This window comes from Hippoglossus hippoglossus, chromosome 20, assembly GCF_009819705.1.
Source record: "Hippoglossus hippoglossus isolate fHipHip1 chromosome 20, fHipHip1.pri, whole genome shotgun sequence".
NCBI lineage: Eukaryota > Metazoa > Chordata > Actinopteri > Pleuronectiformes > Pleuronectidae > Hippoglossus > Hippoglossus hippoglossus.
In genome coordinates, this window is record NC_047170.1 from 3,733,493 (window position 1) to 3,759,000 (window position 25,508).

General features: G+C 45.0%; 1 protein-coding gene across 2 annotated transcripts in view; it reads right to left on the minus strand.

Annotated features, from left to right (window-relative positions):
* Positions 1 to 543: 543 nt before the first annotated feature.
* The window catches only part of zeb1b (zinc finger E-box binding homeobox 1b), a 49,486-nt gene continuing 24,521 nt past the window's right edge, over positions 544 to 25,508 (minus strand). For both annotated transcript variants that reach the window (XM_034572033.1, XM_034572034.1), the window contains exons 2-8: positions 15,790 to 15,945; positions 10,221 to 10,382; positions 8,922 to 9,124; positions 8,208 to 8,313; positions 6,068 to 7,752; positions 4,420 to 4,600; positions 544 to 3,676 (exon numbers count right to left, since the gene is read on the minus strand). In XM_034572033.1, coding sequence (XP_034427924.1) covers positions 2,934 to 3,676; positions 4,420 to 4,600; positions 6,068 to 7,752; positions 8,208 to 8,313; positions 8,922 to 9,124; positions 10,221 to 10,382; positions 15,790 to 15,945 — 3,236 coding nt within the window. In that variant the 3' untranslated portion in view covers positions 544 to 2,933. The remainder of the gene's footprint in view (positions 3,677 to 4,419; positions 4,601 to 6,067; positions 7,753 to 8,207; positions 8,314 to 8,921; positions 9,125 to 10,220; positions 10,383 to 15,789; positions 15,946 to 25,508) is intronic.

Consider the following 25,508-nt stretch of genomic DNA (forward strand, 5'->3'; position numbering starts at 1 on the left):
TGGAGTACAAGTGAAAAGTACCTGGAAACAAATCTATTTCAGTAAGGTACAAATACATGATAAATGTACTTAAGTACAGTAACTACGTAAATGTTACATCCCACCACTGACTGAAATGACACCTGTACGACAGCATGTCGTGGCAGAACAGTTGAACTGGATTGTATTAGACTGTACAGGAGCTAAATGTATGTGTTTTATGGACCATGCATGAACAAATATTTATACCTTAAGTTGGTCAGAGTCATTCGCAGCCAAAGGCATCAACAGTGTAACAGTGACACTGCTTATGTTTAGAGCCGATTTCAGACCCTGTAGTGTCTGTCTACCTGTTACACACTTAGCTGGGCCTCATGAGGAAGAGAGGGTTGTTCACTAACCAGAAGGTTGGCAGTTCGATCCCAGTCTCATCCGTTCTGTTTTTTTTATAAATGGTCCCTTGTTAAATTTTTTATCATAATATTTACTTGAATGTTACAGTGTGAGCAACCTATTATTATAGGACTTTAAAATCTCTTAATAAAAATAGCATCACAAACTGAGCAGCTTGTAATTGATGTATTTTATTGTGAGATGGGGAGTCATAAAAAATGAACTAAAACAAAAAAACAAAAAAACAAAAACAATCATTATAAAAAAAAGATGAGGGTGTTAAAAGGGGCGGGGGGCATATAAAAGTGGGTGTGGTCTTGACACTGACATATAAAGTAACAAATTGGCACAAATAAAAACATAAGAACATACGTCATTATTATTTTGGCTTGGCAAAAAGGACAGTTTGTGTGGTTAAGCATCATCCTTCAATACAACAGCACACACTCATGCTATTAGACATACAATTAGTTTTTTTTCTCAAAAGTTCAGTAGCATTATATTAGAGAGGGGGAAAGAAAACTAAACTAACATGAGAATGGATGCAGAAAGGTCACAGGTTCCAATTTTCAGGCTTGCAGGGTGCGGGTTTCTTTTCCCGAGGAAAAACATAATTTTGTTTGTTCGTAAAACATACTTCAGTATGCCGGAGTCTCGTTTTCCAGGCTTGTAGCTGTAGTTGCCTTTGAATCTTTTTTTTTTCCATACTAAAATATATTATCGTATTAATACAAACTACAGTATTGTACACTACATAGTGTAATAAATAACCATAAAGAAATATAAAAAATAAGACACATAAATATAAAAGTTCTCTATGACTAAACAGACATTACCATCTCATTTGGGGGGGTGGGGATAATACTGCCATTGCTGGAAACGTACAGTACACACACTGAACAGAACAGAACATAAAACAACATAAGAGACAAAAATAATACTGACAGGTAAAAACTTTGTTGAATTAAACTCCTGGGATTTGCCTACATTTTGTTACCTGAAGAGACGTTTGAGCGTTTCGTGGTGTGTTAAACAAGTGCACTGAATAAGCTTTGAAAAAGGCAGGACACAGTTAACAAGTGGAAATCATACTTCATCATCATCATCCGTTTTGAAAACATGTGCATCGTAATTCATGTAGTCGCTCGGCATAGAAATAAAAACAAGTCATCTAGAGTCTATGGTACATGATTATGTCGTCGGCTAAATTCTGCTCGCTCAGGTCTGATCATACCTGCGAAGCTTCGGCAGCAATATTCTGTGGCACTTCTGATTTGCATGTTTCTCTTGTTTTAGTTTGATTCTTTTTTGCATAAGCCTCAGGTGGGTGCTGGGTAGGGGGATATAGGGAGGGGTAAAGAAAGGGTCAGAAAGTTTTCTACGTCTCCTTTCTGCTCACTCTGAACATTTAAAAAAATAGCTTGACATTTAGGGTGTTACGCTCATTTGCTTTCACGCTAAGACCTGAGACAACAAGATACCGCGACCATATCTGCACGGTAAATACCAAGGTACAGCCGGGGGGTGGCTAGTTTGAGTTAGCATGAATGCTGCAATCAGCAGGAAACAAGCTAACCAGGCTCCATCACTAGCTTTTTTTTCCTTCGTCATCATTTGGGTTTCATTAGCATTTGGCAAACCAGGTTACAGGTGTATTACTGCCAACTACTGGACTGGAGGGAAATAACATATTTCCCTAATGTTCTGGTTTTCATGCTACGCTATGCCAAGCTAAGGTTCGTGACAGGCCATTTACCGTACAGGCACGAGATTGGTATCAATCTGTACATCTCACTCTCACGAACCAAGCGGACAAGCATATTTCCCAATATGTCAAACTATTCCTGTAAAACACTGATAGATACTTTGACAACAATGTGTCTAAACGTCTTAAAAGGAACAAAAGTGAAAAGACCCGTCCATCTTCCATTGTTTTTCTTCTTAAGGCTCACATTCCGATCTAAATAACACACACACAAAAAAAGTAATGCTAACATCTGCTAGCGGGATGATGTGGTATATCTAGTGCGGTAATACTGAAGGGTAGACAACACAACTCAACTGCTTAATCCAAAGGTAAACCAAGCCACGTGTAGTGCACAGGATTTTTCTCATTTTCCTTCCAACTTAATAAAATACTGACTTTTTTTTGTTCATTGGCAATAAAAAGGTATAGAAATATCTCCCAACTGTACAGCTTTTAAAGGTTAAAATATGAGTGATAAAATTAGTAACACTGATAAAAAGAAATGACCCAAGGTGTTTTAGTAATAAAACATTATCTAAAACATGTCGGCTCTAGCTTCCAAAGTCTGTATAATGCATTTCCTTTGTTAAAATTTCGTCTTCATCTTTTTCTTTACAAATGGATTTTTCTAACAGTGAGAAATTGCTCTCCTGTGGAAAAGTCACTAGTATTTTTTTCAGGCACACCTGGATTTCTACACAGTAGTGAACTGAAACAAACTGTCAGGGTGACCAGACATCATCTCCTGCATTCTTCCTCTGCACGAGGAGAGGAGGAATCTGATTGTGTTTCATGGAGGAGTCTGGTTCCTCTTTTAGTCAGTATCTCCTTCCTCCTGCGGCGTCTGGTTCTCGTCTTCAGAACCCGTGTTCCTGTTTGTTTCGACTCCGCTCTCCTCTCTGACCTCTCCCTCTGCATTCCCCTCTTCCGTCACCCCTCCTTCTGTATCCATCACCTCCTCTTCCTCCATCTTGACTTCCTCCTCTTCCTGAGTGCCCGTGAGCTCCTCCTGCCTCGTGTCAGCCTCCACTTCCTCAGGTTTCATTTCTTTCTCTGATTTCTCTTCCTCTCCTTCTCCTCCCACCATTACTCTCTCAATCTCCTCCTCGTTCCCTTGCTCTTGCTCCTCTTCTTCTTCCTCCTCTTCTCCTATCTGCACTACCTTGATGTCATTCATGTCTACCACACCTTCCTCCTCCTCCTCCTCCTCTTCCTCGCTCTCCTCGTCCTCCCTTGTGCTGCTTCCTCGCTCATCCAAATCCAGCTGGAGAGGGGCCATGTGCTGCATCTGCACGTGGTTCAGGGCCTCCATCTCGACCGGGGCCTCGCCATCCTCCTCTGGGCTCTCCCGGTCTCCTCCTTGGTTCTGTGTCTCCTTCTTGCAGTAGGAGTAGCGGTGGTTCATGTGCTGGGAGTAGGAGCCCGAGTGGGAGAAGCGCTTGCCGCACTTGTCGCACTGGTACGGCTTCTCCCCCGAGTGTAGCCGCATGTGTTCAATCAAGTGGTGTTTGTGTTTGAAAGCCTTGCTGCAGATGCCGCACTCGTGAGGTCGCTTCCCTGCACAGAAAGAAAAAAAACAATATGAGTCAACACATTTATGATAAATGACAATTCCCTCGAGTTAAAAACAGACTAAGGAGGGAAACAATAAACAGAACAATCACTACAGACCCCCACACTGTCGCATGAACAATGCCAAAGCTTGAGAAGGCCATAACGTTAACGTATCCAAGGAAAACATATCAAAACAATACAACTAAATCACAACAATTGTGCTTAAAAACCTTCAAGGAAACTTTATCCAGGCCACTTACACCTAGGCTGAGGTCATTTGGAGCTGGGAGCAGTGCTTTCAAGCCAGGTATCAGAGTAATAAAGAAAAAAAGCTAAAATGCCTCTGAGAGCATTGACCTGAGCTTGGCCACGGCATCATCATCTTAGAGCAATCCAAATCACTACCAGAGCCTCTTACAACATTTGGTGCTTCACATGAGAAGCTGGCAGTGCAGAGGTGGGGAGTTGGCGGAAAGAAATTCTCAGACCTCTTCTACGCATGTTGAGTAATACCTGCTGGAATGGAGCTGTCCACCCTTCTTTAAACTGCAGCGTAAAATCCCCCTTTGCTCACACTCTGACTCATCTTTCCCAGGATCCAAAAAAGTAAGTGATGGTTAGACAAGTTCCCTTTCCTCAGTTTTTTTTATTTTCTGTTATTAATATTATTATTATTCAAGCTCCATCTGTGACTGGTGCTTGTGTTTTGTGTGTTTGTCTGGAAAACAACAAGAATTTGTATTCACCTGTGTGTTCATATTTGTGTCTCAGCAGCGAGCTGCTCTTCTGGAAGATCTTGTCGCACAGGTCGCAGGCGTACATGCCGCTCTCCGTCTTCTTCATCTTCTTCCTCTGAGGGCCTGAGTCTGAGTCATTCTGCTCCTCCACAGTAGATACGCCCTCCGAGTATGTGTCCTGTCTCTCCTCCTGGAGAATATGAGAAACCATATTAATACAGTGGTTGGAATTCAAAGGGAGGTTTGTTTTACAGCAAAAAGACAATGAATGACTCAAAACAGAGAGCAGTGTATGTGTGCTTGATGCTGTGTCATACACTACTCATCAGTCTCTGTGGACACAAGCAATCTTTTCCTTTGCCTGAAACAACCACACTGTTCACTTATGAGTGTAACTGCAGCTCTCTCCTGTCCCTTGGCTGCTAAAACTCATGCACTGATACAGTGAATGAGGAAGTGAGGCATTATTAAGAAGCAGATATAAATACACAGGGCTCTTTTTTACAAGGCAGGTCTATGCCAATCCACTTAACACAAAAGTATAATACAACAACAATAAATCAATGGGGCAGGCGGAGGTGTGGCGTTTAAACAGATTCCAGCAGATCAATAGGGGCGCTGCAGTAAAGTGCAGCCTCATGTCCTCTGGGCGACAGCCCAGGAAGATCACTCACACATGGTGAGATCTACATCCATCTTTAGGGGCCCATTAGGTGTCTGCACAATGAAGAACTATTAAGGGCTATTATTTTTACAAAGAGCTGAATTCTGACATTTCTGTATATGGGTTATTGATCAGAACTCTGAATGCTTTCACACTATTTATAATGTTGTAGTGGTTTTGAACAATGAGAGGTAATAATCTGGACTAAAGAGTCTGATTCCAATCCACTCGCTTCTCAAAGTGGCTACTGGATTAGACACTGAAGCAGCTAACCCCCTTAAACCTAAACAACATGTGATTTGTTATATTAAAATATGTTGCTTTTATTCTATGGCTTTTGCAATAAACAAATGTCATGTAATGTCATGTCGATTTGTCAAGTCATTCTGTTTTTCCTGTTTTATTTTGTCAGGACACTAACGCTTCCTGTTGTTTCAGTTCCTGGTCCCCCGTTCACTTGGCATATACACACCTGCTCCCGATCTCCCTGTGATTCCCACCAAGAAACCCCTTATATACTCTGCATTCTTTAATCTTAGTTGCCACATTGTCACTCTCATGTTTTTCCCAGTGTAACCTTCTTATCTCATGAACTTTTGATCTTTGGCTTTTTGCCTGCTCCTTGCCTGTGTTTGTTTGCCTGATTCAGACTGACTACCTGTGAATCTTGGATTTTGAGTAAGTACTTTCCATTTGACCTCTTCCCTGTTCTCCTATGTGTTCTACACCAGTTTCTGTCTCCTGTCACACGTTAATTAAAGCAGCTTAAACTGTGATGGTAGGCAGATTTTTTTTTTACCTTTAAATATAGCCTGGCTAATTCTTTGTGCGAAGTGTCCGACAGTAGCTTTATAATCATATGTGAGTTGTATCTATCGTCTTATATGTTGGCTAGAAAGCAAAAAGTGTTGCTTTCCAAAATATCAAACTATGATTTTAACAGAAACAGGGCAGCTTAATTGTTGCTAGAATGGAATATAAACGGTTGCACACCTTCACTCCGTTGAGGTGGATGGTTTCGTGCATCTCGGTTCCTGCAGGGCTGTTTGCTGTAGTGGTATAGGTGTAAGCCAGCTGGGGGATCAGGATAGTCTGTTTGTTATTGGTGGCTAGAGCCCTGAGGCATTGCATCGTGGTCACAATGTCGAGGGGTTTGGCACTTGTCTGGCTGGCGTACAGTGCGATGGGAGTGGTGCCCATGACTGAGAGTGGCGATGCCTCTTTCTTTGTGCAAGTTAAGTTTAGGGGTTCTTCCTCATTGGTCAAGCAAGAGGAGGGAGAGGGGTACATGCTGGCTTTAGCCACCATTCTCTCTGCTTCCTCTCTGGAGGGCTTTGGCAGCGATAGGTCTAGGGGTCCCTCTGTGCTCTGAGGGGTCTGGGCCGGTACTGGACCGCCAGCTCTCACGTTGAGTGATGATGCCGGAAAGCTGTGATCACCATTTGTCTCTGCTGGGGTGGCTTCTGTAGGGCTGTCCTGGCTCACAGCAGGGCTCATAGTGGATGTGTCCTTGCCTGGGACCAGAGAGACCACACTGTTTGCTTCACAGGTATCCTCTTCCTCTGAGGGAGGTGTCGGGGCACCCAGTGATATTTGACCCTCCTGCATTTTGTCAAACCACTTCTTAACCACATGGACTGGCAGGCTCACTGAGTCAGAGATCTTGGCCAGCTCATCCTTAGTGGGCTCTGCATTTAAGGCAAAGTAGGCCTTGAGCAGGGACAAGAGGTTCTTGGGCTGGTTGCAGAGTCCTCCCTCTGACAGCAGGGCTGCAACAGCAGACTCAGACTTCCCCAGGCCTGCTCCATTCAGCCTGAGACAATCCTTCTTGCAGTGCTTGAGGGCATGGAGGGCTTCCAGCCCACCGGGACAGTTATCACACAGGAGACAAGTTTTAGTGGTCTTTTCCTCTTTTTCTTTTGTCTCAATGGACCTGGTGCCTCTGATCGTAAGATCTTCTGGGAGTTTCTGGGACTTGAAAGTGTCAGTGGTGGTGTGAGCTGGTGAATCTGGCCCAGGCTCTTTCTTCAGGTTTTGGGCTGTGAGCTGGCCCTGGTCCAAGCTGTAGTTGATGATGATTTTTGCATTTCCATCCTGACCCACAATAGGCAGACTAATGGCTGAGATGAGTTGCTGCTGCTGAGGGTGGAGTATTCCAGTGGTTAACCCCGAGTTCATCTGCCCCTGGCTTTTGGCATTGTTTTCGAGCACCTGACGAATGACATTGCTGTCCACTGCTACTTTGAGAGCATTCTGCAGGTCTGCCAGGTTGATGCTGATGGGCGACATCAGCCCCATAGTCGGCAAGACTACGGCCTGCACTGTACCCAGAGGAGCAGCAGCACCTCCGTTGAAAACCGCGTTCATGGCAGTCTGGGACGTGATCATTGTCGGCTTGTACTCGTAGTCCACAGGCTCAGTCTTGATCTGATTGAGGGGCAGCTGCTCCTGCAGGGGCTTGCTGTGCTCCAGCTTCTCCCTGATCTGGGTGCGGAGGACTGAGGGCGGTGTGGGCAGCACTGGTGATGGACCCTGGGTCTGGGTTTTGGTGTTCCCCGAGCGTGGTCTGCCGTTAACTGAGATGACGCTGATGCACTTCTTACTGCTGATGTGGGAGCTGTATGAACCTGAGTGGGAGAACCTCTTCTTGCAGTTGGAGCACTCGTAGGGTTTCTCTCCTGAATAAAAACCACAATGTGTAGAACAGAGAGAGAAATAGAGAGGGGGAGGGGGAGGCATGTTTCCATTAGTGAATGAACCTAAATGAGCAAGCTAGGCTATGAGCACTATGGCAGGAAGAAGCTCTAATGCGTTTCAACGATGCTCAAACGCTGATGTAATGGCACCATTGGGAACCCTTCTCTAATTGCTGTCCCATAATGCAAAAAGAAACACAATTATGGCACATTAAGGAAGAGCACACAATGGACTGAAACACAATAAAGGATATGTAATACAGGGAATTGGCTCAAACATAAATAAAACATAAATACGATTTCAATGGAGACAGACATTTCTGTGGCCAAGAGAGACTCATGGCAGAGACATGTACACTAGACCTGCTCAAGTGCTCGGACACGCCCATTTACACACACACGTAAGGCTGCCATTGTGACATGGGTTGTCCACTCACCGCTGTGGATGCGTAGGTGCTCCTTCAGATGATGCTTGTATTTAAATGCTTTGCCACATTCAGTGCACTTGAATTTACGATTGCCGCCCGACTGCGTGATGTGTCTCTGTCAGACGAGGGGGGAGAGGGGTCACTCAGTGAGATACACAATGAAAACACAACCTTTGAACTGCCACTAATTCATGTCACAATGTCATTAATCAATCGAGGGCAAAAGTTCATGTTTATTTATCATGTTTGGAAGCGGGCCGCTAAAGAAGCAGGACTAGGCTTCCATGTCAGGTTGCATAATTTAGAATCACTCCGTCATGATTAGTGGAGTACGACAAAGTAAAGTGCTACTGAAATGAATCACAAGTCATCTAATCTGAAAATGAAAATTTAAAGTGGAGACTGATCCATATAAATAATAACACATAAATATTAAACTCCTGCTTGGTTTCAGTCAATCTTTTAAAATATTTATGTTCATGTATACACTTTATTAGTAGTAGTAGTAGTAATAGCACCAGAGAAGTTGAATGTTTCTTAAAAGAGGATTCATCTGGCTGCATTAAGTATTTAAATCAAATGTTCCCTGACAACTTTAAACACTGAGAGCAGAATATAAATTAAATCATTTAAGATTACATATCATAACATAACATGATTTTTCTGTCTATCCAGTGATTGTATCATCAGTATCCAGACACGAGTAAAGTGTTAAGTTTTTACCTGATCCCGTCCGCCCTTGTGGACTGTCATATGCCTCTCCAGTTGCGCACGGTAAGCGAAGCTGTAGCTGCACTCGGGGCAGTTGAAGCTCTCCTCTGTCTTCTCGTGTCGGTATTTGATGTGCTCCTTCAGGGAGCTGTAACGCTTGTAGCCGCGAGTGCAGTAAGGGCAGGTGAGCAGCTGAGAGAAGGAATCCGGAGTTCCTGGATGGGAAAAAAAAAAAAAGGAGAGATTGTAACGGCATGTGCGAGAAGGAAGTGGGGAGGACAGGAAAGGGTTAAAGACACATGGTCAACAGGCAGGGCTCTTTGATGTTCCACATGGCCTGCTGCAGTGACACTCCTGTGTGATTTCACCAATCACTGAAAGTTCCTCCCTCTCAGGTAAACAGCACCCAGGTAACCAGACGGATAGAGGCTGATTTCTGATCCATTGTAACACCCCCCAGTCTTAAAGGACTGCAGTTTATTTTTGGTTTTGTACCATCCGATTGCCTATTGCACATTGGACGATTTTTAAATAAAAAAACACCCACGTATGTTAGGAAAAGTGAGCTTGGTAAACAACTTCCACCTGTCTGGATCCACGCTGGTGAACAGAGGGTCTCAGTCGCACGGCTCCCACACAGGTAAAGCATTAGTGTGTTAACAGGTGATGTATTAAGTTCTCCTGTGGGACAGGTGAGGGCCTCGGGATGGGAATGCACACACATTACTGGCCAGGTAGCCGTGAGTCAGAGCTCGCACAGACGTGACAAATTTACTCAGGTGTTACTGTTTCTCTTCCTTCCCCCCTTTCCTCCTCCCCTCCCTCTCTTTTTTCCACCCGTCTGCGGTCGCAGGTAAAAGGCAAAAGCCCGGGAGCCATAAAGGGCCCAGTGTGCTGCACTTAACAAATTGCAGTGTGTGTAATGAAGTTGGAAAGTGGCGTTAATGGGATGGAGTTAACACCTGAGGTGAGACAGGGAGCAGGTAGAGCCATCTCCAGGGGGCGTAATTACTGGGTAGGTGCAGTTATAGCGTGACAGCTCATTGACTGTGAGATCATGGGTGGAAGTACTGGTGTGTTTGAAAAGGTAGGATATTGAAAAATGGCGGTAATGCACCTTGACATTGGTTGCCACCCGCCAGTAAACCAAACAAAGAAGAAGAAAAGGTATTGGTGTGTAATTTGAGTGTGATTTATGGACACAGCACTGCTTGTGTACACTAACAAACCAATTCATGAAAAGAGCAAACAAACCTAATTCTGGGGGACAAAATTATGTTGATGAGAGAGTTTTTTATTTTATTTTTGTACCGTTCTCATCGTGGATGCTGGCATCAGGCGTGCCCTGTCGTTGCGGCTCATCTTCCGGGGCTTCTGGGTAGATGACGGCTGTGTCTCCTTGCTGGAGCATCTCCTCCACCAGGGCGTCCGTGCTCACATTGTCCTCTCCATCCGACACACAATCCTCCTTCACTGTGAGACAAAAAACACACACTGATTAGAGTCGGGCCTGCAAAAAGGTATTATTGATTACCCTTTTATTTCATGACTTGCATGCTCTCCGCATTGTTGCAGGCTCTGCATATGAAACTTTAACCTTTGTGTATGAAATGCGATAATCCAATAATGTCACAGTGAGTGTCATTATAGCTGAACCGGATCTTCCAGTCCAAGCCCTCGCTCATGACATGTTCACCAGCATGGAATGAGGCATGTGGCACGGGGAGAAATAAAGTGAACGCTGCTGTTCATAATAGGATGAGAAAACTAATTAGCATCAAAGGCCACAGGCGACTGTATGAGCATCGAGCTCTTTGTAAGAACTGAATGGCAGGCCGCTATTCACAGTGTTAGGTAAGGTACTTGTTGACACTGGGGCTGATAATTAGGTGATGAATCTTGTCCTGATGTATTGTGGCAGAGAGATATCGCACAGGAAAGGATGCACACACATGTTAACAAACCCACACTCTGGCCTTCAGACTCTTCAAATCCAAGCAAATGAGAACCTGCATGTGGGAGCACAGCGCGTTCCTCCTCGGCATCACATAAGCACGGCTAGCTAACGTCTAACGAGTACTAATTACCAGGCAGCATTTGTAGGATGTGTAACCTGAGGACGACATTCAGGATGAAATGAAAGCTTCCTTCCCTCTCTCCGTCTTTGCTCACCCATCGTTTCCTGATGTGGCGGCCGGAAACCAGGTATAGTGTGTCTGCGATTAAACCGAGCATCATTCCTCTATGGATATGTTAGTGTGCCTGCGTGTATCATTACAGAGAATAATTACCAGGGTGAGCTATCAGCTAAAAGCAAAGTTAGGCTACTGAGGATACTGTGGAGGTGTTTATAAGGCAGATGTTTTATGGATTGATTTAAGCGCTCCCACTGCAAGGGGAGATTTGAGGATTGTGTTTTGTGAATTGTGTGCTTTGAAAGACCAGGGCCAGCTGCGTTTTCCGCGGAGATGGGAACAGGTGTAGCGCCTCATGACTCACGGACACACAGCGAATGCCAGTAGTGTTACGTACAGCCCTGCTCCGGCTTCCTCTGGTGCACCTTAATAACGCCAGGAAACAATAGGCGAGCAGCCATTTGTTGCTATGGTTATTAAAGACCATTCATAGAAACCTCCCACCCTGACAAAAACACATAAGAGATAATCCAGAGAAAGAGGTTGTCTGCTGCAGAATGTGTGTGTGTGTGTGTGTGTGTGTGTGTCAAGCAGGAGCCAACAGCAGGTGCTGAGAAAGTCAGAATGAGGAATTCTCATCCCACAGTGGAGGGTCAGGAACACATTAAGTGCTGCTAACCCCGACATATCACACAGCTTTTCTCCCACGACCTCAACCGCATAAATTAAACACCCCTGGACATGTTTGCCACATTTTTATTACCTGGAAATAAATAACCCACCATTCTACAAAACAACCTTATTTGATTTTGTTTTTAATAGCTGGATTTCAAAAAATGATACGACTCTTTATGTGGCAGCCTTTTGGTTGCCACTATTCTGACTGTAAATTATAAAATACACCTACCCGAAAGTGCTGATGTGACTGTGTTTAGTTCCCATCCGCTGCTCAAAGGCAGCATCCAAACACACAAACACACCTCCAGGCAACTAAATGTTGACCAAGTGTGTGAAGTGGAGTCCCAGTTGAGGGCCTGTGGTGCAAAGGTATGACAAGCTGTTGTTTTCTCTCTGTGTGTGTGTGTGTGTGCGTGTGTGTGTGTGCGTGTGTGTGTGTGTGTGTCTGTGTGTGTCTGTGTGTGTTTGGCTCTCCCGTCCTTTTGTTTCCTGCAGAGCGAGGCTAGAGGGGTTCACAGCCTCTCTGGGGCGGCTCTGTGTTATCAGGCTGCTCCCCTGACATGAAACATCACACAGGCCATTTATGTGCTGACGCAGGGATGTGAATGCACCACTGCACAAGTGGAAAGCAGCCCCAGAACTCCGGCCCCGCGAGGCTGTAGCGGGACATTCTGTTACAGTTCTGAAAATCAAAAAAAAACTAGCATAACCTGACTACAGTATGTCTTAGAACAAAATAAGCAGACCACCTACTCTCTCCTCTTTCCCACACTCCTTTCTCATCATTCTCTGCAACATGATACAGCGCTATCCCATGATGCATTTCCTGGCCTGGCTCACCTCTGCCCCCACTGCTTCCTGTGGTCGTGCATCCAGACCAGACCCAAGCGATTCTATCTGGGATGGGGAGAGACATATCACTGATAAGGATTTTCCCAAACCGCTGAAAAAATTCCACCATCGGTAGTAAAGACGTTAAACCGAAAGGAGATAAGTTAATGAAAAGACAAATGTAGGATGATTTGCTCCACCTTGTGCAATGAAACATTTCTGCTTAGTCTCCACTTGCTTTTCTTCCTAGCTCTCTGAGAAGGGTGTCTCAGTTTTAACATCACATAATGACATATAGCACACAGGAATGTAGGTGTTCCTGTGTGTTCTACGGAACATAGTGTCAGGCCAGCCGGGAGGAAAGAGTAAGTGCCATCGCGCCTGAAAGCCTTGTAACATCACTGCTAGTGGGAATTATGCAGTGCAGCATGAGTGCCCATCAAACACTCTCAGAATTCATCTTCTTGCAGCCTTAGGCTGTAGTTTCATGCAGTTAAACCTGGTCTTTGTACCTTAGCAACCTCATGATATCCAAGCTCTCCAACTTCACCCTGCCTATTCTCTGAGATGTAATCATGCTCTACAACTTATCAAATGTAGAGCAGAGGCCCTCCCAAGTTAACTCTCTCTCTTTACCTTCTCCTCCCTGGAGTTAGTCAGCCTGTTCTTACAGGAGAGCAGGCTGCGGTGTACTGCACCAGCACTGCGCTGCTCCACTACTACATAATCATTTAAGAGTGAATGAGTAATGACAGCTAGCAGGGGGCCCATGATACCTTATAATCAAGAGGAATGATTCAGAACAAGAGACACAGTGAGAGAGAGAGAATGGTAGTGTAAAAAAAGAGGAGTGCAGGGAAAGAAAGATGGCAAGGTGCTGAAAAAAACGCTGTTTGGTTTTGGAGTGCAGCAGTCTCAGGAGACGGGGTGTCAAGGCTTTAATTTGAAGCAAACTGGGCTACGCTGAGGAGAAGATTAGTGGGTGGTGGTCATTTTTCAAGGCTGAACCAGAGACTTCTCAGTTCTCAGGAGTGAAACCAGCAAAGGGAGGGATGAAGGGATGAGAGATGAGAGAAGTGTGTTTGTTTAAAGGACTGTGGCTTTCGGCATGTTTCATCAGACCGATCTAGAGTGACAGCATAGATGTTGCTTGATGTATGAGATGAGGGCTAGAGAGGATGAAGAGAGGTGTGTGTGTGTGTGTGTGTGTGTGTGTGTGTGTGTGTGTGTGTGTGTGTGTGTGTGTGTGTGTGTGTGTGTGTGTGTGTGTGTGTGTGTGTGTGTGTGTGTGTGTGTGTGTGTGTGTGTGTGTACTCGCATGTGTTTGCGTGTGTGCACATGAGTGAAGGCAAAAGAAAATATGCCTGATCAGGCAGAACTGTGGAGCAGAGCCAGCTTGCTGAGCTGTTACAGTGTAACTTATGTTTTTGAAGTGTTTAATGTTCACGGGCCCCGGCCAAAACCAATGACATTATTCTTCCCACAACTTTCCCTTTAAAAATAGAGGTGCAGCTTGAGAGCAGTGATGAAAATGACGGAATAGACAGGGGAATAGGTGGCTACACCGTGTGCAGGTCTGAAACCATGCAACTGAGCTGAAACTGAGGTCAACTCATGGAAGAGGAATTTGTAAAAAGTCCCTCCCTAAATTACATTGATAGACATCTTTGCAAAGGCTAACTTGGACAATTGCTAAATCAACGCTCCCCCTCAGTCTCACCCATGAGAAATTCAGCCAAAATCTGCAAGATGCAACACTCCACAATAAATATTCTTGTGATTGAATATCACATCAACGTGTCTAATTACATACGGGCTTGTCACATTGTTGCACATACTGTACTTGGCACAGAGCCGAAGCTAGCAGCCTCACAAGTCCACTGACGCATATTTATACACACACACACGCAGTATCAGATCAGGAGCACAGCATGGATGCCTTGGACCCAGCTTGAAACAGCAACATCCTTCAGCACCTGTAATTGTTGTTTGGAGGAGTCTGTGTCTGTGTATGTGTGCCTGCGTGTGTGTCAGCCCTTCCTGTGGACGTCAGCTGCCTGTGATGTCACTTCCTCATGGTTTGAGGTAAAAAGAAGTTCACTGAGGCCCCTCCAATGCCCACCAGTGCCGTAAACCTCTCCACTGGCTCTGTGCTCACAAGGCTGTTTTCTGTGCTTGAAGGTCTCTCCCTCTGTAGGCATTGTCTTTGTATAATATCATGCTTCCTGCCTTGGTTAGAAATCCACCACATGTAGTACCTGCTTCCTCACACTCCGCGCTTCACAATGAGACAAAGCCTGGTACTTAACGGTGTACAGATGTCATTGAGACATTTTGTAACTTAGCCCCACATCACGTCATCTGAGACCAAAATGAGAATCAGACAAATTGATGTCGTAACAAAAAGATAAAGAGGTGGAGGACAAATTTTCTTTTATGTGCTGGATCGATCAGTTCCTACGGTTCTTATTCTGAGAAGGTAGGAGTAGCTATCATGTTCACCAACACTTTCTCAGATAACTGTCATAAAAACACACGTTAAGATGCCATCTGTTCTGACACTTGAAATGATTTAAGCTTTGTAGTTTTGGTGACGCAGTGTAGTTTTGGTGACGCAGCATGCAGGAGGCAGGATGTAATGTATAAATTCAGCTGCAGAGCTTTTTTGTTTTTGTTTACAGCACATCGACACTGGCGTCTGGCCGGATGTCGAAAAGCTTTTGAATATTGTTGTTTATCTAAGTTGACATTTCTTCGTAGGCATCTTCTTTTGGTCTTTTTCATTCTGAGATATTTGTTTTCTTTTTGTTTTGGTCACTTGCCTCTGTCGTGTGTTAGAAACGTCATCAACACTCGCTTGCAGTGAATCCTGTGGAGAATCTTATGCAGTTTTCTTATATGGACTCACTCTGACATTCTCCAGGGTTTTTACTTGGAGGAAACTCCAGACAATGTCCACAGCAACTGACTGAGGCATTTGCGTTGTCACATAAAGCCCTTCTGGATAATTTCAGGAGATTATCCGGGGTTCAGTGCATGTCTGAAAGCAGCTATGACGTTTCTTTTACAGTATTTAGTGCTGTTGTCCCCTGTCGTCATACTGAACTTTTCCACAATGCAGAAACGTGGAACATGTTTCATAACATTGCTGAAGTGGTGACTGTGAAGGTGGTCATGTGTGTTTGCATGATTCAGCGCGGATGTGCGATATTAATAATGGGACCTATGAGTCTCACCTCGGTCCCAGCAGTGGTCCCTTGGGAGCTCATCATCTGGCAGGGTGCTGTCGCAGTCGGCCCCATCCGCCAGGCTACTTTCCTCCTCCACAATGTGCAGCTTGTCCTCATCATCTGATTCTGAGCCCGCCTCCACCACATTACTGTAGTTAGTCACTGCGCAAAGGGAACAAGGGGGACAGAGGTTAGAAGGACTTGTCTGATTGTGTCAACTCTTTAATTAGTCTTAAATGGAGAGTGAACGGGCAACACACTTTTAGTATTTCTATCCTTAATAAAGATAATGGGAGGGGTACTGCGTGAGCTCCTTGATTATGAGTACTGAATGGTAAAGGCCACGAGTCGTAGAGGTTATATATACAGTAAATGTCAAAACTATTAGAGGGAATGGTTGAAGGAAGAGGGGGTAGTTAGCTTGAAACACCAATTAAATAGATCATGGCCCAACTTCAGTTGATTAGATGAAACTTAAATGACCCGGTGGGGAAAGTGGGTTGTTAAAGTGGGAGCAAATAAGACGGCTCGGGGAGTGAATAGGGGCTAATAAAAGGTAATGCAAACGGTAATTATTGACGCCTTAATGTATATAAAATTATGCAAATGAAAACCCAAGAAAGATTTGAATCTACAGTAAAAACAAGAGTAATAAAGAGAGGACAAATCCCCAGAGCACCCACCCAGATGTAGAGTATTGAGGAATGCCAGTGATAACAAGTTAATGCCTTTGAATCCATACTCTGTAAACAAGTCAAACTCGTTCCAATGAAAATACAAATTTTCACGTCACCCAAAATATCAACTTTACCACCCGATGGCATAAATATGAACTTTAATAAAACAAATACCACATTGTTCAGCTCCAAATACGAAATGATTACAGAGGGACTGACGCACAGACATACTGATCACTGTGTCCCCCTGTATTATATACCAGGGGAAAACAAGCTCTTGAACAACACGCTCTGTGTTGCAGAGAAACAGAGAAAATTCACACTTGAGACACTTGCGGACACACAGACAGTACCAGTGTGAGATCATTAGATTGCAGGCAGAAGTGGTGTGTGTGCTGTGTGGGAGTCGGTGTGACCTGGTCGGTTGTGTTATGGGCTGGAGGAGCCAGGAGACACAGAGACAGCCAGCCTACAGAGAGGGTTATTACGGGGAGTAAATTTTCCTGACCGACTGTCTTCTTCAGATGTGTGTGTGTGTGTGTGTGTGTGTGTGTGTGTGTGTGTGTGTGTGTGTGTGTGTGTGTGTGTGTGTGTGTGTGTGTGTGTGTGTGTGTGTGTGTGTGTGTTCCTGTGTCTTCTCATTTCCACCCTGTTCCCCCGTCTCTCAATTCCACCTGTGTTACTTCCACCCACTCTTCTTCCATTTCTCTCTCTACCATCCATCCCTCTGTTCCGCTGAGAGAGATACAGATCCTCTCGGAGGCCAAATCAATTCTCCTGTGAGAGCAGCCCAGTCAGCAGAGGGCCTGGACTGCAGCACTGAAACTACCTCTCAGGCTACTTCATCTCACATCACACACACACACAGCACTCGCACATATGCACACACACCAACTGCATTCACTCGCTGAATATACCGTGCCAGTACAAAGCACCTGAACATTTTTTTCAATCTCTCTACCTTCTCCTCACCCCAACCCCACTCGCCCACCTCTTTCTGAAGTGGCTGCTAATATTCTTCTCGGGAGAATCGTGATCCTGTGTTCCAATCAATGAGAATTGTTTTGTTGAGGTCTCTCCCTTTCTCTCTGCATTGTGCGGGTCACTACAACCGGTTGGTATTCACACAGACCCGAAGACAAGCAGAGTTCAGGCTGAGGGGGAGGCAGGAGGAAGGAGGTGTGGGGGCGGAGGGATGAAAGGTGGTGGAGGAGGAGGGAGAAGCTCTCTTATTTGGCGAGTCGTTCGTAGGGTCAACGCCGCTGTGCTGCAGCTGCAAAATCCTACCGGGGTTCATCAGGAGAGCTTTTTCATTCACAACCTCTTTCCTCTCTTCGCACTATTTCTCACTCCACACTTTTTTCTCTTAACCAGGATGTGGTGGTGCCACGGCATTGTAGTTTCTAAGATGTCGCACATCCTTTGTACCTGGATTACCTCCACACTACATGATATAGTCTAAAAATTTGAACCGGCAAGCTAATAGAAGGAGTGAAGCCCTGAGAGTCACAAAGATGGGATCCCATTCAGATAAACTGTTAAACGATTAAATGAATATAACATTGCAAGGCTGTATACATGTCATGCTTCTCCCTTCTTGCTTGTCTCCCTTACACCACCTCTATTTCCCTAGTCCCACCTTTCTTTTCGGTCAGAGCAACTGTGCCAGGTGATATATTGTCCGTTCAGCAGCCCAAACAGGGAGCAACTCTTCATTCTCACACAGAAGGTACTTCAGGACAGGTCTGAGAGGCTGTTTAGGGCCACAGCCACTCAGGTGTGGAGCTGAGGTCAGCGATTACAAAGGCAACACTCTCCACGGATGGTGTCAAGAGAAAATGATCAACCATAAAGCTGTGGAGAGAAAATCAATGCGTGGTGTGCGCAGACAGGAGGTGGCAACGGAGAGCAGGATAATATAAACGGGAGCTGCAAAGTACAGCAAATAGGGTGAGAGAAAGAGTAAAAAGGATGGAGGGTGGTGCGGGGAGCGAAAAGAGATGGTCTTCCTGTGCCAAATGGTTGGCGGTGATGAAACAAAAGTGTGTGTTCCAACAGGAGATGTAACACCTAGCATCAACAAAGGCTGCAGTCCCTTCTGGCTGACCGGCTGAGCGTTTGGACAGCTGGCCTCATTAGCGCTAGCATGTTAGCACACAACAGGAGGACGACTCCTACGCATCTGAGAGAGAAAGCATTGCTAGGTGGAGGAGGTGAAGCGCTTACTTCTAAAAGTTTGCTTTCCTACATAGGTTGCAGGGAGCTGAGCACCTGAGAAAATAATATTGTGTAACCATGGCTCTGGTTTTAAGTCAAGCTCAATAGCCTCAAAATACTGTATCATGTCTTGATTTTAGTTACCCATGTTTCTAATCCTGAAAGAATTATTGATGCTTGGAAACAAGCTGGCAAGCAAGCACTTAAATGTGCCTGCTGCGGACAGGGTTGTGTTGTTGTGACACCTGCCATGTTGTATCAATTACTAGCAAAGGAATGGGTGACTGGGTGGGTTACTCCCAAAGCAGACCCAACATTATCCTGTTGGAGGGGGATCATTTTGTAGACTCCGTCCTGTAATTGTGTAAACTTGTTGACACTTATTTTAGACCCATGCTGTTTGATCTTGGCCTGATTGATTTGATTGAATAAGAGACATTTCAGCAATTTAAAATCACTTTTAACTGAACTTTTCCAACACCAGATTGCCTGGTTTGTGCTCTCCTACACTGAGACCTGCCAGCCAGGAATGGCAGTATCTCAACCTCTGTGGGAGGGAGCTATCTCTGTGCTTGGACGCCCTCAAGGTGTGAGTGACTGGTTTAATAACTGGACTTTGGATGGGGACAAGGACACATATGTATAGCCAGCATGTGAAAAAACATATTAGCATCTGAAGTAAGCTTTTATCTCGATTCATTAACTGTAAGTACATCTGTATGGGACTCAGGACCTATACATCTTGGGTGCAGAACTTCCGCACCATACCAGAACAAGTAGGTGGTATGTGTGGAATGTACAACCAAAACACGTTTTCTCTGAGTTTGTCTCTTAAAGAGACAGATCAAAAGGATGGGCTCTCTCCCTGCTACTAATTTTAATCAACTGACTAACACATATTCCAGGTCCGCTGTTATTCTGCTTGTGATTAGACAGATTGACTCATCATGAGCAGCAGCAACTCTTTGTCTGTCCTTCTACCTCTCTTGTGTCTCTATATTTAGCCTTGGTACAAGGCTCCCTCATTGAGGTACGCCACTTATCTCATTCGGAGCTTGGAGCCAGGCAGGCCCTGGTGAAACTACCACAGGCATCCTCAAAGAGTACAGACCCTGCCGTCACAGAGTCTGCCCTTGCGGCTCTGCAATGCCATTTTCTCAGGGAAGCCAACCACTACAAAAAAAACCCAGCTTGAACCAAAGTAAAACAAAGCTGTGCCATTCAAAACCTCAAGTATGCCGTCTCAAGGTGAGGCGCCTCATTCAGCTCTGAGGTAAACGCTGCTGGTTTTGTTAAAACAACAGCCTTCCTCCCACAGAGTCAGGAAGGTCAACTCAAGTGCCAATAACAAAACAAAAGAATTGGGGATTTTTCATGGTTTGCCTGTTCGCAGGCTGCCTCCAACTTGCGAAACCATTTAGAACGGACAAAGACTGTTTGGTTCTAGCAGTTAAGACATATAAATGTGGACACAACCGAAAGGGATCACACGCTCAGTTAACTGTTGAGGGCACAATGGGTCCAGAGAGTCTGTTTCCTATCCTTGCTCAGTGGCTAATGCACAGTCTCTCCATTAGAAGTGTCTGCAAACAATACCATAGCAGGCCAGTCACGTTTAGGAATATGTCATATCCTCCACAGATACACAGCACAACATTTAGCTCCCCAAACAACATCAAACGACTCTTACTCATGAGGCTGGGAGGCCAAAAAAGCACACCCACTGGACATACTGTAGACTTGAGGTAAAAAAAATTATCACCTAGCAGTCCTGAGAATTAGTCCCTTTATTTGCAGTAAGTGTCAAATGTTCCATTAATAGATTAGGGCAGCAAATTCAACTATAAAATAACAATACAGGCATAATGCAGACAATCGGTTAGATTATTCCATCAAAAGCAAAGCACTTCAACAACCTGTGGAGCACAGCTCTTCACAGGAACCATTTCAGAGGTGAGCTGGAAGACAATGGGCTCTTGTCTTTCTAATGATGCTGATCAAGGTTTTAGCATGTGAGCTAATAGGCCTCTGCGGGTCACTCATCTCCCATCTGATGAGCACTTTCCATGATAACACTATTGCTAATGGGGACTATTGTTCTCTTAATCTGCATGATGACACTTGGAAGTGTAAAGGAAGTCGTGGGTGTCAATGAGTGTTAGGAAAAGCAAAAAAGAGACTTTACTGCACCTCAGAGATTGTGGATTGCTCCTTTTCCAAAAAGAAAATTACTAAACCTTGACTATTACATGCTTTTCTCATAAGGGCACATGCTTTTATCACTCAGGGTTAGACCAAATATTGTGCCAAAATGACAGCCTGATAATAGACTGTATTTCTTGTCAAAGGTTGTTCCAGGTACAAATGATAGTAGCAGGCAATAGTATTTCTCTCCGGGGGTAATGAGCATGGTGATGAGCCACACACATTCTGTTACACCGGGTGTCCTCTGAGTGTTGCTGCTTCTGGCTCCTCTCAGCTCTTCTAAATAAGGCCAGGTGGGCTGGTAGGGACCGGAGGGTGTGATCACACCACACACACACACACACACACGCACACACACAGAGCAATGCCTTGGCCACCGAGTATACACTAGTCACCCATGTTTATGTTGGAGGTGAGGCAGCCCAATCCAAGATAATAACTCTGGTACACCTAAGTGAGAGTGAAGAGTGTGTACGTGTGTCCTGTATATGAAGTTGTAAAAAGGCATGCTTAGTATGTAGACGGCTTTCAATCATTCTAAGGGGGGCGTGACCATGGCTGCGTATCCATCACAGAGCAAAACATTCACCTAAGACAAAACGTTCCAAAGGACAGAGGCCACCCAACAAAGCCCCCACCAACACATGCTACCTACTTAGAGTATCTCTGGACCATCAGCCTCCCTCCATCAGTGAGGAGGCCTGCTCCAGCTCTCAAACACTCAGCAGGCCTCTAGTGAGAGAATGCCCACCCATCACACTGATCTGGATATGTACAATTTAGGCAGGCAACAGAAGGTGGGGTAGAGGTGGGCGAGTAGGGGAAGAATAAAACAAGAGAGGTGAGGAGAGGAAACATCTGCTGTTGATTCTGTTAAGACCAGAAAACCTGCAGTCACGCTTATGGCAACACCTCCCTTCTGCTCTCTCGTTTACCTCTCTGCTCCATTTTTATGCTTTTTACGGTTCATCCGTCACAGTGTGTTTTCCGCCTTGTTTCTGTCAGTGGACTATCAGCTATTAGACCTTTAAACCAAAACCGTGTTCACATCCTAAGTCCAGACGATGTCCAGAGAATTAGGTCTGGAGAGTTGTCTGTTAGGGATGTGTCCTCACCTACTGGAGGTAATCTGTTTCGATATGGCAAGGTGTGGCGCCTGGGTAGAGCACGCAAGATTAACAACAGGAACGACATCACAATGTCCACTCGCTCTCCAGTTCAGACATTACACATGGTAACGGTCTGTTTAATGTCCGGTTCAAGGGATTTGACATTTGTTTTGAAACATACAGTTCCTACGGGTGATCTCTACTGAAGTATAGGTGTACATGTGTGAAAGCAACTCAAGTAATACCACACAATGTACTCTACCATGTATTTGACTTGATATTTTCCCTGGTGACTGCACTACAAATGACCTCGAAGACAAACACAACGCCAAAACAGCAACACAAATATTTATGCCTTGCAGGAAAGCATTAGCATCACACCTGGGTAAAAAGTTGTTTCCCTTCTGTCTCAAGTGAAGAGCAACACCTCTGTATCACCAGGCAGCCAACCAAACACAAACCGGCTAATGTTACATTAGCCTCCGTCAAGACTCGTTGGAGTGTTGCAGGCAAAAGGAAATGTCCCTGCCACCTCTGCTGTCAGACTCCATTCAGGCTGCAGCTACAGACTGATGTGTTGTGAAAGCTGCACAGTGGAATAATGGTCTTCTTCCCTTTGATTTTGCCAGTTTGTGTCTAGGACTGACATTTTTAGAGGAGGCTCTTTGAGGATATTATTAGAGCAACTGACTAAAGGTATTCAGCCTGTGTAAATGTAGCTGGTTACATCAGCAGCATCGAACTTCATTACATGGCTTGGTTACTTTTTATCCAACCGCTGCAACGCTAATGACGGGAACACGACTGGGTCAGCAGATACTGTCTGAGCACCGTGAAATTCATCCGCTCATGCATTAAGGCCGCACGACAGGCGAATGCATCCAGTGGTGTTCTAATCATTTATGATCAACAAGAGGCAGGCCAAACAGTTGAGCCTGTTCTATGTGTTGTCAGACAACAGAGTCCAATTTCACAGCTTGATCCAAACGCTGTCATAGATACACATGGGTCAGATGGCTGAGCACTTCCAAGTTATGCTTAACACGCCTGAAATGCTACCATTTGTTCCAGTTACTACTGCATGGTTTTATCTTTGAGGGATCATTTAAAATTTTATGTTGGGATCATAAATATGTTTTGTTTTTTGTATATTAACTATGAACAAATATACAGTAATTGCAAGAAATATCTAATCCATCATTTTTTGTTATCTGAGCATATTTTCAATCTAATATAATTCAATCATTTTCTACAATTTAACCATATCATAGAATGGCCTAGCTTTTAGTTTTACTTTCCACACAGCAGGGCTGTGGCCTAACAGCTGAGCTGGGGCACACTGAGGTGTGTGTTTAAATATATGCAATGAGCAATAACGGTGTTATCCAACCTGCTTGAGTAGTGCAGGTCTATATTAGGTTAGTGTAGCACAGGGCTGTTGCATTTTAGGAGCAGGTGACTGGACATTCCTGCCTGTATTAGGCTTGACAGTTTACTGTGGGGGAGTACAGAGCAGGGAGAATTACACTGGCCTATGAAGAGGGAGGGACACATACTGCAAAACAATTCTCCAACTGGAAAATCTTATTAGATCTTGTGTACCTGTAAGTGTACCTTAGCACAGACTAGCATCAGTAAATCCAACATCAGTTTACTAAGAACAGTGAAACATGTTACTCATCAGTTCCTCCCTCTAGTCGAGACTCTGTTTGTTATGTAGATTAAAACAAAGATTGCCAGTCAGCAGCCAGGGATGTGTGCGCACAATCACAAAATGTTCAGGAAAGGTAAACAGAGAGGAATGGTGGCAGGGTGGGAGGAGAGGAACCGCTAATGGCTTAAAAAGACAAAGCTGGCCTGTCACATACGATGCTCATCTGAACTGATGGCTGCCCCGGGGAGGGAGTGTCACAAACTGTCAGACTGACTGAGGGAGAAAGAGTCAGAGAGAGCACAGAGGAGAAGTGGAGGCTGGGAAAAGGAGTCATAAAAGGTTGAAGCAAGGGTGGAAAAGTGAGTGAATAATAAAAAATGAATAGACGTAAAGGGAGTGAGAGCAGAGAAGAAAGACAAACTAAAGAAGGGAGGGCAATGGACAACATTAGTGTGTGTGTGCATTCTGTGGTTGCCTGCACTTCAGTAAAGGTCAGGTGTTGAATCTGTGGCTCTTCTTGACAGATGTCTCATTGAGGGGACAGGCCATTGGGGACAGGCCGTACACATACACACACACACACACACACAGACACACTTTGTACCCACTTGTACACAAATACACAGACAGTACAGAGTCCAGAAGTAATCCAGAAGTGCTCCTTTTGTTTTTTTCTTATTTGGTTACATCAAATTTGTACAACAGTTGCGTTTACAGCATCGCAATCAGCAGTTCAGCACACCTCGGTGAAGCCGTGCTCCCAGATCCATGTTGACAACCGACTATGGCTTCACTAATTCTGACACTAACATGAAAAAGTGCAGCGAGAGATCTCTTTTGTCAAAAATCCTGCTCTTTGTGGCATTTTGACAACAGCTGACCACACTCTCATTTCTCCAGAATGTCAGCTCTGTCACAAGACTCCCGAGGCCAAATGTCCTGGACGACCCCTCTCTCACACACACACACATAATCAAACACACTGCCTCAGGCTATTGCTCAGATGTCACAGTGGTTTCTTGTTATTCATGTGAAGCGGGGAGGAGAAAGGGGTTAATGCCGTAAACGTACATCGACAAAAAGCTCTTTTGTCATACCCCCCACCCCTCACCTTATCGTCCTTTCCTCTCTCCCCAGGGCAGAGTGGCCTTTTCCCCTTGTGATCAGGAAGGGTTAGCCCCCTGCTCCCCACTACACGAGCCTCCAGGGCGGCCAGAGCTGAAGAGCAGTCAACCAGCACTGCTCACACCATTACCCTGCTGTTAAATGACCATGAGGGTGGACTACAGACGGCGTGTCACATGGACAGTTACGGACATCTGTCATGCTAAACCAGGCGAGAACGACTCGGCCCATGCGTGTGTGTGTGTGTGTGCATAGACCAATCATAACATTAAAACCCGTTATCTTTGTTTTAATCTCGTGGCGGATCGGCATGTGTTGCAAGACCTCACTGTGTATGAGGGGGTCAAATTAGTCCACCGCTTCCCAGCTCTATACCGGGACTGAACTTAATATAACTACATGTAAACTTTGGTTTGTGGAGCAGGGGCGGACAAATGAAAAATCGCAGATCAAGTAAGCACCATTGTTAATGTACCCTCTCAACATGGCGCTGATTGGTGAAATGGCTGAGGCAGCAGGTAAATGCAGGTCGTCAAGTATTGATGTATTGACGGGCCCTTTTTTGTCCATTACACCCAGAGGTGCTGGAACGGTGCGTGGGCGTGTGTCTGGTTGCCACTAACCCCAGAGACCATTAGTTCGCTGTGTCAGAATTCGAAGGGGCGTATCGACAGGCCAGCTGGGGGAATCGATGTGTGCAGATCTCTCACTCCCCTCTGCCATCTACAGTAATGGGCC